Here is a 12,452-nt window from a genome sequence, read left to right as displayed (position 1 = left end):
TATCCATTTTCATCAAAGATACCCACACCTCCAGGTTAGTGGCAACGCACGAAGCATCGGAGACTATCCAGGTGCAACTAACCATAGGCAAAACTGCCTTACAGTTTGTAGCATGCTACAGACCACCCTCTCAAACTCAGGAACCCCACACAGCCTTCCTGAAGACACTGAAGAGTATGAATGTCTCTCCAAATACCATAATTTTGGGAGACTTCAACTACCCAAACATAGACTGGGAACATTACTCAAGCCCCAACACTCTAGCCCAAAGGTTCTTAGAATTCATAAACTCAAATGCAATGGAACAACTAGTCACCATTCCCACAAGAGGAGACAATATACTAGACTTGATCATCACAAACATGGGGACAAAATGCTCCACACCGGAAGTACATCCCTCTTTGGTAAGATCAGACCATAAATTAATCTCACTGGAAATCCACATCCCTCCCCCACCCCCTGCACAAAAGACCACAGTGAAGAACTTCTCAAAAGCAAACTTCACACTTCTTAAGACTGAAGTGGTATCTTTCAAGGCCCCTGGGCCAGTGGAAACCACAACCCACACTGCTGAATCCCTTGCAAATGCCTTCTATGGGCACCTTCAAGAATGCATGGATCATGCAATCCCAAATAAAACCAAGACCCATTCCCCCAAAGGCAGGTGACCGGTCTGGTGGACCCCAGCCATAAACAAACTTTACAACAGAAGGAGGAAGCTACTACGACAGAGCAAAATCCCTAAAAGGAAAGGCATCTCTGATCAGTACTAGCAAATATGATCGCTCATAAAATCATCCAAGGCCAACTTTGAGAGAAAAATCGCAAATGACACAAAAGACAATCACAAGGCCTTCTTTAGCTATGTTAGAAACCTGGGTGGAAACTCCCAGATATGCTCAGAGTTAGTCCAAAATGACACAAAATACACTGAACCCACTGACATTGCCAACATTCTGGCAGACAGGTTCAGTGCAAATTTCTCCTCCCTCCCACAAAAGGAGAAATAACTATCCCAGCAGAGTATAGCCTCCCTAACATCTCAGATGCCCAGGTGAGAGCCGCCCTCTCTAAAGCTAAAAACACAGCATCAATGGGACCGGATGGTGTCCCAGGCTGTGTGCTACATGAACTCCAAGAGGAACTAAACCCACACATAAGGCTGCTGTTTAATCTTAGCCTTACCACAGGATACGCACTCCAAAGAGTGGCGACGGCAACAGTGGTCCCACTTCACAAAGGCGGTGCTTCTACGGACCCTGGAAATTACCGCCCATAAGCCTGACGAGCCTGGTCTGCAAAGCTATGGAGAGGATCATTATGGAACTCATAAACAAAGACATTGGGGACCTACAGACATTGGATCCTACCCAATTTGGCTTTGTCAAGGGCAGATCCTGCCTTCTGAACTTGGTCGACTTTTTTGAAACAGTCACTAAGGCCATTGATGAGGGTAAGGCAGTTCACACAGCCTACCTTGACCTTGCAAAAGCCTTTGACACAATACCCCACTCGGGCATCATAGACAAACTCACCAGCTTAAATGTAAACCCATATGTCACAAGATGGGTTGCAAACTGGCTCAAGGACAGAAACCACAGGGTCAGAGTTGCTGGAGCTATGTCAGACTCTAAGCCGGTCACAAGCGGTGTCCCACAGGGCTCAGTCCTGGGACCCCTCTTGTTCGGCATTTATTTTTCCGAGGTACAGGCAAACATAGGAGGATTGTGGCTGACAAAGTTCGCAGATGACTGCAAACTGGGCGCCATAATTGATACTCCAGCGGACACAAACATCCTTCAGAGAGGCCTCATAGAAACGGATAATTGGTGCCAGAGCCATGGCCTTAAGCTAAACGCCAAAAAATGTATAGTCATACCCTTTGGGAAAAACAAGGTACCAACAAATTACCACATAGGCGGTAATCCATTAAGTACGGATAAGGTAATCAGGGACCTAGGGACCCAGGTTGACAGTAACCTCTCATTTGGCACTCACATTGCCAAAGTGGTTAGGAAGACCTTCTATATTGCCCACCTTATCATGAAGGGTTTCACATCTAGATCAAGAGAGGTCATTGTGCCCCTGTACTCTTCTCTTATCAGGTCAATGATTGAGTACAATGCCCCATTTGAGATGTATCTCACCCGACACCTGCAGCAGTTGGAAAGACCCCAAAAGTTCCTCACCAAGAGGATAAAGGGTCTTAAACATATGTCATATGCTGCCCGTCTGAAAAAACTCCAGCTCTATTCAGTCGCATACCGCCTACTCAGAGGTGATCTGTGCCTGACGTACAAGGCCATGTCCAATCCTGAATTAATGGACATGCTCCACCTCAAAAAATCCAAATCCATCAGAGCCACGAGAACAAGTGACTTAAACCTCAACACAGAAATAAATAGAACGTGCTGGAGGGACAGATTGATAACCCAGAGCTCCCTACACTCTGGAACAGAATCCCAGTCCATGTTAGGCAGAGCCCCTCACTGACTCTATTCAAGAGAAATCTCGACAAGTGGATGGGAGATCGTAGGTTTACCCCGGGGGTCATCTCTTTGTCACTACTAGACAGAGGCATAGTAAACTAAACCCTAAAAGGGCGTAGTATTCTCATCCTAAGGGGTGGTGTAAGCCACATACACTCTGGCTAGGCTTGTAAATGCCCTAGGGCAGATAGCCTAGTACGAATCTATGAACCTATGAATCCCTATTGCACAGAATACTGCAACAGTGATATGGAAGGACATCATCAGATGCCATTGTCATATCACCAGGGTTCCTGGCTGCCTTCTCCTTGGATTTCTTTTCTAATTGCTTCTTAGGCAGGATATCGGAGATCTAGGATGAACTAGAAGATGCCACTGCAGTACGAGTCACATCTTTGAGTCACTTTGGATCTAAATAACCTTGCAGGGCATACTTGCCTCTCCTAAGGGGTTTTGTTGCAAACTCTTTACAGACCCTACAACTTTCAGTTTTGCACATTGAACCTAAACAGAATATTCACATACTATGGTAGTCTTGGTGATACTCGACTACTGCAAGAGATCCAGTCTTTCTCACTGGCAGACATGAGGTAACTTGCATAGTGGACACATTAAACACAAAATTAACTGCCACTAACAAATCCCAATAAGCAAGAAAAAAATTCCACAGTGGGGTACTTACCTGGCTGAATTGTGAAGCATACCAAATAACACTGGAATACAGACATTACTCTGTTATAAAAATCAAATAATTCTGCCTGCGACTCACTATACTCATTATGTTTCAAATATCTGAAACTCCATCCCTTCACAACTAAGACAAACAAACTAAATTTATTTAAACCATCACTTGAACTGGCTGTGCTCCTGCACATAGTATATAAATACTACTCATAAACAGTTTTCGCCTCTCATATATAACTAGCCTCCGTCTAACCCATATACATTCATCCTTTCCACCCCATTCCTATCTCATTTAATACTGCTCTCACTATACTTCTGTCTCACGTTCCACTGCATGCATACTAACATCCAAAACTTCAACCTTCTATACAAACTCTAACCTACTTTACTCCTAAAAACTATTTTACAGTAAAGTGACATAACATCTAAAATATTTCAAACATACATCTCTCTTTCTAGTAACTGTACATATTCAGTTTTGGTACTTACTATAACATTTCTACTGTAGCTCCCAAATTTTACTGTACATACATACATACATACAGTACATATCTGATTCACAATGAAAAATGCCACACAGTTTTAATATACGTATAATGAGAAACTCTTACTATGTTGCTGTATGTATGTAGTTTGTAATGTTCTCAGTACTTGTATCTGTAATAACTGTCAAGCTTCTCAAATTAGATTAAACAAACGGAGCAGCCTTAATGGTGTGCTTTTTAACTGTCAACATGGCTGTACTTATGGAGAGGTTCCATGACACTACCATATAGTCGTTGGACGATACATTCTACAGTATGCATTTTTCTGTACCCAGTGATAAGTATGTCATTGTTTAGTCTCTTTCATCATCATCAAGTGCATACGCATAGTTTAGTTGTTCCAGTTTATTTAACATTGCATCCTTTAATGAACAGCTACAAAAGGTACTTACTGACTGACTTTGTGGTACAACTTTGCAATTCCTTGATGTGTCCAGTCTTTCCCTAATGTTGGCAAAATGTGGCCCAAGGTGTCTGACCTAAATAAACAGAAATAAGTACATTTAGTGAAACATAGGAAAAAATGGAGACAGAGGAATGTTAGCTTGATCAGAAAATATGTGTGTATTACCACAAAGTAAAATGAACAGTCACTCAACTTTCACATAATGGTCAGTCACATAAAGGTGTTATGTCCTACAAATGCAGTTTATATACATACCAGCAATCTTGTTAGGAACATGAACTTTAAGCAGTTATGACCCTTTGCTGTAAGTAGAAATACAGCTCTTAGACTTGATAGTTAGTGTATCTTGTTGAGCATTTCCCTAAACCTTCTCATGCCCTTTCTCCACCTTAAGTGCAGCACTCCTTCAAACATACAATAGGCTAAATTGTGCCTGTAAAGTACAATATGACCTTAGTCTTATTTGCAAAGTCATGGAAAAATTATCATGGAAATCATCAACAAGGACACAGCAGAAGTCCAGACAATGGAACCATCCTAGTTTGTCTTTGTCAAGGGAAGGTCATGCTTGCTGAATCTGGTGGACTTATTTGAAAAGGTCATAAGGGGAAATTGACGGATACTGCCTGCCTGAATCTGGCTAAGGCATTTGATACAATACCCCACTGGGGCTAACCAAGTTTGCAGATGATTGCTAACTGGGAGCAGTCACTGAATCCCCCCAAGACAAGAACACCCATCATGAAGGTCTAACACAAGCAAATGCTTGTTGCCATGGCAATGGTTGAAAACTCAATGCCAAGAAATGCATTATAGTACTTTTAGGGAAATAGGCCACCCTAAAACATCCATAAAAGTTGATTCAATAATTAGAGATCTGGGAGCTCATATGAATAGTAACCTAGCTTTCAACCAGCATGTGTCCATAAAATCCTTCTATGATGCTCAACTTACAAGCAAGGGCATGCCATCTAGTTCCAGAGAGGTCATCAAACCAGTGTACTCAGTGAGTATAGTCATAGACTACAATTTGGGGTCTGAATGGAGAGATGATAAATCAGCAAGCAAAGGAGAGTAGTACTGTTGGAACTGAATTCATCCTCAAAGTTTTGGTGAGAACCTTCACGAGGTAGACCCTGTTTTTCACAAAATATTACCAAGACGACACAGCTATATAGACTGTATTTTATATTGCATACATCATGGACAGAAGTAGGTTAAAAAATAAAAAGACAGCTGGATGCACAAGACCCAGAATAAAAAAGTGCTCAATCCTGGTAGGTACACTGGTGCCAGGACTGGAAAAAATGACAGTGTGGAATCTTCAAGATACGGAAACGTTCCAGTAATGGTGCTAGGCCAGGTTCGGTAGGATGGCCCTCCTTTTGTAGAAGTAGTAGTCTACAAAAATCACAAAAACTGATAGACCAAAAAAGTGCCATAAAGGTGACAGAGTGGACTACTGAGGATAAAAAGAATGATATATTGTTACTATTATGCAAGACCAGAATTTCCAGACATAAGATATACAAAAAGAGTAAGAGAGAAATTAGTGGAAACAAAAATACCTGCACAAGAAAAACTTGTCAGAAGCTTCAAATAAAAATTTGTATTCATTAATACAATAGATTTATGAAAAACATTATATAGACCAAGAAACCTTGGGCCATTTGGAAAAAGAAGCGACTGAGGAAGTGTGAAAATATAAAGAACAAAATTTAAAGATTTTTGAAAAGTTTACAAAAATATGGACACGGGAATGAACGAGAGATCTAATATGGTGCAATAGTTATGCAAAGGAGGAAGCCAAATTATTCAATACAAAAACGTAGCCTCAAAGATATTCAAAGAGAAATACAGGCAAAGGCAAATATGGAAAATTTCACAATGCAAAAAATAAGATCACAAAGAGGGAATGCACAACAGAAGAACAGTAAAGTAGAAGTTAAAAAATAGAAGCTGAAGTTATGGAATACCTGCTAAGTGAAGGATTTAGTGTAAAAAGTCTAACACAGGTTGTAGCACAGCATGATGGAACAACGAGCCCCCAAGTAAGAACAAACAAGAGGAGCTAGAGACATCTGAAGAAGAAATATGGCCATGGGGATGAAAAAAAGATTTAATATGGTGCAATATTTATGCAAAGGAGAAAGCAAAACTAATCAACGCAAAAATAACAGCACCAAAATTATTTGAAGAGAAACAGACGCAAAGGCATCCAGATTTGTAAATTTTTACAACACAAAAATAAGAAAACGAAGAGGAAAAGAGGATTAGTAATGGAGAAGTTAAAGAAACAGAAACCGAGGTTATGGATGGCGTGCAAAGTGAAGAATTATAATGCATACAATTTAACTCTGATAACATCACAGCAATGGAGAGCAATGGATCCCCAAATTAAGGAGAAACCAGTGGAGTGGGAAACATCAGACGATACTTTGAAGCCTTCCATTCAGGAACAGGAAACTGTGGCAACTCTGACACAGTCAATGCTGTGGAGTAACAGGCCAGTGAGTTTCCATATGAAAGAGCAACAGATGACACAGGATGAAAGTGAAGAGAATGTGGCACAGGAAGATGCTCTGGAATTTTCTGTAGAATGCTTGCAGGAAATGGAGAAAAAAAAAGAATGTGCCCTGAGTTCGGAAGAAAATTATCTAAGGGAAGAGTTGCTTGATTTAATAGAGATGGACAGACATTTTAAGATCAATGAAAGAAATAGACTACAGAAAGTTAATAAAATCCAAAAAATGTTAGATATTTGATGAAACAAATGAACACAGTAAATAGGACTGTTCATAGAGATGCATACAATATAACATAAGTAAATAAAATATATTACTGTGCAGCATAATTCATAACAAATAAAGTCTTACCACAAAAATACAGGGCAGTAAGGGAAAAGAAGGGGCAAAATCAAATGCCATTATGGAAATATCGACTAGAGAAAGCTATAAAGAAATTAAGACAAGAAGTGTCACTTTTAGAAGAGTATAGAAGAGGGAACAGCTCAAAAAAAATACTCAAAAAGACAGACGTGATAAAAGCAACGCACAGTACCACACTAGATCAGGGTCTATCTTGCACTGTCGCAAATAAATTAAAAATATCAGCACAGGCAGAAAACCTTAGTTCATATTGCAGATAAATATAAAGGAAAAGTACTAAGTAAAAAATGTATTCATAACCCATAAAAGTTATACAGAGAATTGGGGAACATAGCAAAATGAAGTGAAACATCACCAAAAAAAAATAATAAACAGATGCATTTTGGAGAGCTATGAAGATCCTGTGGAACATAACAAAGATGCTGAATGGACAGAAAAAGTAAAAAAAAAAAAAAAAGAATAAGAAGTTCAAATGTACGGGATAGGGAATGGGATGAAGTAATGGCAACAGAGACTGAAACAAAGTTAAGAAACGCTCCTAATTGGAAAACCCAGGGCCCAGATGCAGTACCTAACTTCTGGATGAAAGTATTAACATCTTTACATGAAGATTTAGCTACAAGTAAGAACTATTTTTATGCTCACCCCAAACAGACACCAACCTGGTTAACAGGAAAAATAATACCCCTACTTAACAGCGAACTTGCAAGCTATCCTAAAAACTATAGACCAATTACTTGCCTTTAGACAATGCATAAACGATATACTGGAATTGATGCCAACAGTCTTTGTAATCATTTAGATGAAAACTCAATCATGGCAATAGAACAAAAGGGTAACAAATTTATTGTTAAAGCCATAACTGAGAACTGTAAAAATGGGAAGAATCCAAGTATGGCATGGATAGACTACAAAACAAAAGCATTTGACAGTATTCCACATTCATGGATCTCCTTCAACTTTCTGGTTTAAAAGCCCGCATTTGCACTGGTTTCCCACCTTTCCTATAACTAGTCTAGTCCAGATACTTATTTGCTGTATCCAAGACTGTTTGTAATCTTCTGAGCTCCCCCCCCAAGCCTCTCTGTATCGGGGGAAGCCTTCTAGCTTGTCAGTGGGAGTGGTAAGCACTAGGTAGCCTATCTACCACAAGAGGAGTGGTTTCTGGCCCAGAAATTGTAGTTTATTGGCCGTTTGGGCAGTTTTTTCCATCTCCTTCAACTTTCTGGTCTAAAAGCCCACGTTTGCGCTTTTCCCACCTTTCCTGTAACTAGTCTAGTCCAGATACAGATTTGCTGTATCCAAGACTGTTTGTAAGCTTCTGAGAGGTGCCAAAGTCTGGTCTTCAATTTTTCCATTAGATCTGCTAGCTCTCTCCTTTCCTGCACTTTTACTAGCTTATTATTCTAGCACTTTACCATACCAGACTTCTTGTAGCAATTACTGTAGCACACAAAAGTGCTACCAGCACTAAACTTTCTACAAGGAAACAACTCCAGTACTTATTATTAATGCTCACCCCTCCAGGCATGTCTAAAGGTCAGTTCCCTGTGCTTTCTCCTGTTAACCTGGTGAACTTGGGCATCTTGAGGCAATGTAGCAACTGCCTCATGTATACCAACAACCCTTGCCTCTTACCTCCTAACACTCACACTTGTGAGAGATGCACTTATATATCCAAACTGTAAGCCATGCACTCTCCAACCAAGACCAGAATAGCTGGTCAAGAGGAGAAGGTCAACACTTGCAACACACCACACGGAACACATAGCCCTCCAGAACACACACCAGCACTGCTTTCATATAAAAACACAAACCACACACCCACCTTTGCGGAGGCTCTCAATAAAAATCTACCCAAACAGCAGAGACCTCCAAGGCAGAAATGCACTTGACCACCACAACACAACACTAATCACGAGACACATAACTCTCCTAAACAGTGTGCCACTTAACCAAAGCCCCAACGGCAAAACAGCATGCCCAGCACACTAGTCTTCGGTGACTCAATAGTGAGGCACACTGATGTCCCACTCACTAGGCTGAATAAGGAGAAATAACAGTCAGCTGCCAGGATCCACCATATAACGCATGCACTCGGGTCCCTCAACAACAGGTACAAATATGACTCTGTCATTGTCCATGTTGGTGTGAATGACCTGAGGTGTACCTCCCTGGACTACATGAAAACTGACATGGAGGAGCTCTTGGATTATGTAGCCCAGGTGGGTATGACCCTAGCCATGAGCAGCATCCTACTATCACCCAGAATAACACCAAGGTACAAGCAGAAAATGATTGAGTTCAAGAATTGGCTAAGTTTCTGGTGTCATTCAAAGGGGATCCAGTATATGTCTGCCTGGGATGACATGATTGACAGACCTTGATGCTTTGCCAGAGATGGCCTGCATCTGTCACCTCTGGGCTTCTGGATACTGGCCAAGGCTCTTACCAACCCTATAGTGCCTTTTTTAGGAGGTGTTTCAAAGGCCAAATTACCACCATAACAGCTAAAAACAAATGCAATCTGAGGGTCATGCTGCTCAATGCTAGAAGTCTAAATCTCAAAATGCACTAGCTTGAAGCACTCCTTAAAATGGAGAACATCGACATTTGTGCTGTAACAGAGACCTAGGTCAAGGCAGCAGAAAGCACCCTTGCACTACCAGGCTATAACTCATTCCACACCTTTCAGCCAAAGAACGTGGACCAAAGCTCCAAAGGTGGTGGAGATTTCATATTCATAAAGGATGTGCACACCTCCAGACTGGTAGCCCAACATAATGCATCAGAGATACTTCAGGTGCCTCTAAACATTGGGTAAGACAGCGATTCAGGTCGTAGCCTGTTATAAGTCCCCAACCATGTCCCAAGCCACTCACTCCATGTTCCTAAGCACCATGGGGAATATTAGGGTCCAACCCTCATTAACTGGGAAAACTACTTTTGTACCAATACACTTACCCAAAGTTTCCTGGAATTCATTAATTCCAATGCCCTGGACCAGCTCGTTCTTACCGCCACTAGAGGTCGCAACTTCCTTGACCAGTCATTACTAACATGGGTGATTGTTGCTCTACACCATTAGTCAACTCCCAACTCCTCCCTGGTTAGATCCAACCACAAACTAATCACCTTGGAAATCCACATTCCCCCCCCTACAAAGGTAACCACCATGAAACACTTCTCCAAAGCTAACTTTGGGCTCCTAAGAACAGAGGTGGCTAACTTTACGGCACCCATGCAAATGGAGAATAGTTGAACGACCACCGACTCATACACCAATGCACTGTATGAACACGTACACAACTGCATGGATCTCGCCATATCCAACAGAATCAAGATGCTCTCCTCCAAAAAAAGGAAGCCAATCTGGTGGTCCCCTGCTATAAACAAACTCTACAACAGAAGGAAGAAACTGATGCAGAATAAAGTGAGTCCCAAGACTGGAAAAACTCCCTTATCAGCCTCAACAAAAAGTTGAGATCCCTCATCAAATCCTCTAAAGCTAGCTATGAAAACAGAATTGCAGCAGATAGTAAAGACAACCACAAGGCCTTCTATAGTTATATAAAGAACCTCCACTGTAATACCCAGATTTGCTCTGAGCTACTAAACAATGGTACCTCCTATACCGAGCCAACATATATTGCCAATATACTGGCTGACAGATTCAGTGCCAACTTTACCCCCCTCCCCCAAAGGACCAGTCACTATACCAGTAGATTGCCAGGCACCCATTACTGCTGCACAGGTTAAAACAGCAGTGTCCAAGGCCAAGAATACAGCTTCTATGGGACCTGACAATATCCCTGGCTGTGTTCTACATGAACTGCAGAGTGAACTGGCACCTCACCTGTGTGCCCTGTTCAGTCACAGCCTCACTTCAGGCTTTGTCCCTACCAAATGGCGCACTGCTATAGTCATCTCTCTCCACAAAGGAGGAGAGACTACAGACCCTGGGAACTATCGCCCCATTAGCCTGACAAGTCTGATATGCAATGCTATGGAATGCATCATCATGGACCTAATAAACAAGGATATAGGGAATCTCCAAACTCTGGCTCCCACACAGTTTGGTTTTGTGAAGGGTAGATCATGCCTGCTCAACTTGGTTGACTTCTTTGAGTCAGTCACCAGAGCTGTGGATGAAGACAAGGTGGTTCATACAATCTACAATGATCTGGCCAAGGCCTTTGATAGAAAAACTCACTAAGCTAGGTGGGTTGCAAACTGGCTCAGAGATAGAACCCACAGTGTGAAAGTAGCTGACTCCAAGTCAGACTGCCAACGAGTCATGAGTGGAGTCCCACAGGGATCAGTCCTGGGTCCTCTTCTGTTTGGGATTTACTTCTCAGAAGTCCAGTCCAACACAAAGGGATTCTAGCTGACAAAGTTCGCAGACGATTGCAAGTTGGGAGCCATTATTAACTCCCCAAGCGATGTTGACATCCTACAGAAAGGCTTCACGGAGACCAACGACTGGTGTCAGAGCCATGGCCTTAAGCTTAATGCCAAAAAATGTGTCATCCCCTTTGGGGAAAAACTCAGTTCCCATGAACTGCCACATCGATGGTAGTCCACTAAACACAGAAGGCATTATAAGAGATCTGGGAACACAGGTTGACAGCAACTTCTCTTTTGACCACCACACTGCCACTGTGGTCAGAAAGTACTTCTATGTGGCACACCTCATTACTAAGGGTTTTGCATCCAGGAAGAAAGAGGTCGTCTCCCTCTACTCTTCCCTCATTAGGCCAGTCATCGAGTACAATGCCCCATTTGGCATGTACCATCTGCAACAACTGCAGAGGCCGCAAAAGTACCTCGCAAAGAGGATCCTAGGCCTTAAACACTTGTCCTATATGGAAAGACTAAAAAAAATCCAACTATTCTCTGTCTCATATCATCTACTTAAAGGTAATCTCTGCTTGACTTTCAAAGTCATGTCTGACCCAGCTCTGTTAGAAATGCTACATCTAAAAAAATCCCAATCCCTCTGCACCACACGCTCCAGAGACCTCAACCTCATTATCACAATCAACTGAACGTGCTGGAGGGACAGGTTCATAACCCAGAGACTGCCTATGCTATGGAATAGATTTCCCATACATGTCAAACAGAGCACCTCACTGGCCCTCTTCAAGAGAAATCTTGATGAGTGGAAGGGAAATAGTAAATTCACCCCGGGGATCACTCCAGTGGCTCTACTCAACAGAAGCACTGGAAACTAAGGTCGGGTGGCACAATGCCAGGGTAATCCTATGGCTAGGCTTGTAAAGGCACCAGAGCCATTAGCCTAGTAGACACCTATGGATAAAACATTAAAATGTATAAGATACACCCCTGCTCACTGATCAATTACATTACAATGACCATAAAACAGTGGCAAGCAATTCTGCAATTAAGCCATGATAAAGGACAAATTATTATTCCAGGG

General features: G+C 41.8%; 1 protein-coding gene across 3 annotated transcripts in view; it reads right to left on the bottom strand.

Moving 5' to 3' along the window:
- Positions 1-12,452, bottom strand: part of LPIN1 (lipin 1) — a 750,916-nt gene that overhangs the window by 125,867 nt on the left and 612,597 nt on the right. For all 3 annotated transcript variants that reach the window (XM_044082232.1, XM_044082237.1, XM_044082244.1), the window contains one exon: positions 4,111-4,197. In XM_044082232.1, the coding sequence (XP_043938167.1) occupies positions 4,111-4,197 (87 nt within the window). The remainder of the gene's footprint in view (positions 1-4,110; positions 4,198-12,452) is intronic.

This window comes from Protopterus annectens, chromosome 1.part1, assembly GCF_019279795.1.
Source record: "Protopterus annectens isolate FY-2018-M chromosome 1.part1, PAN1.0, whole genome shotgun sequence".
NCBI classification, from domain to species: domain Eukaryota; kingdom Metazoa; phylum Chordata; order Ceratodontiformes; family Protopteridae; genus Protopterus; species Protopterus annectens.
The sequence above is the reverse complement of the archived record's forward strand: the minus strand, read 5'-3'. Positions and strand labels throughout refer to the sequence as shown.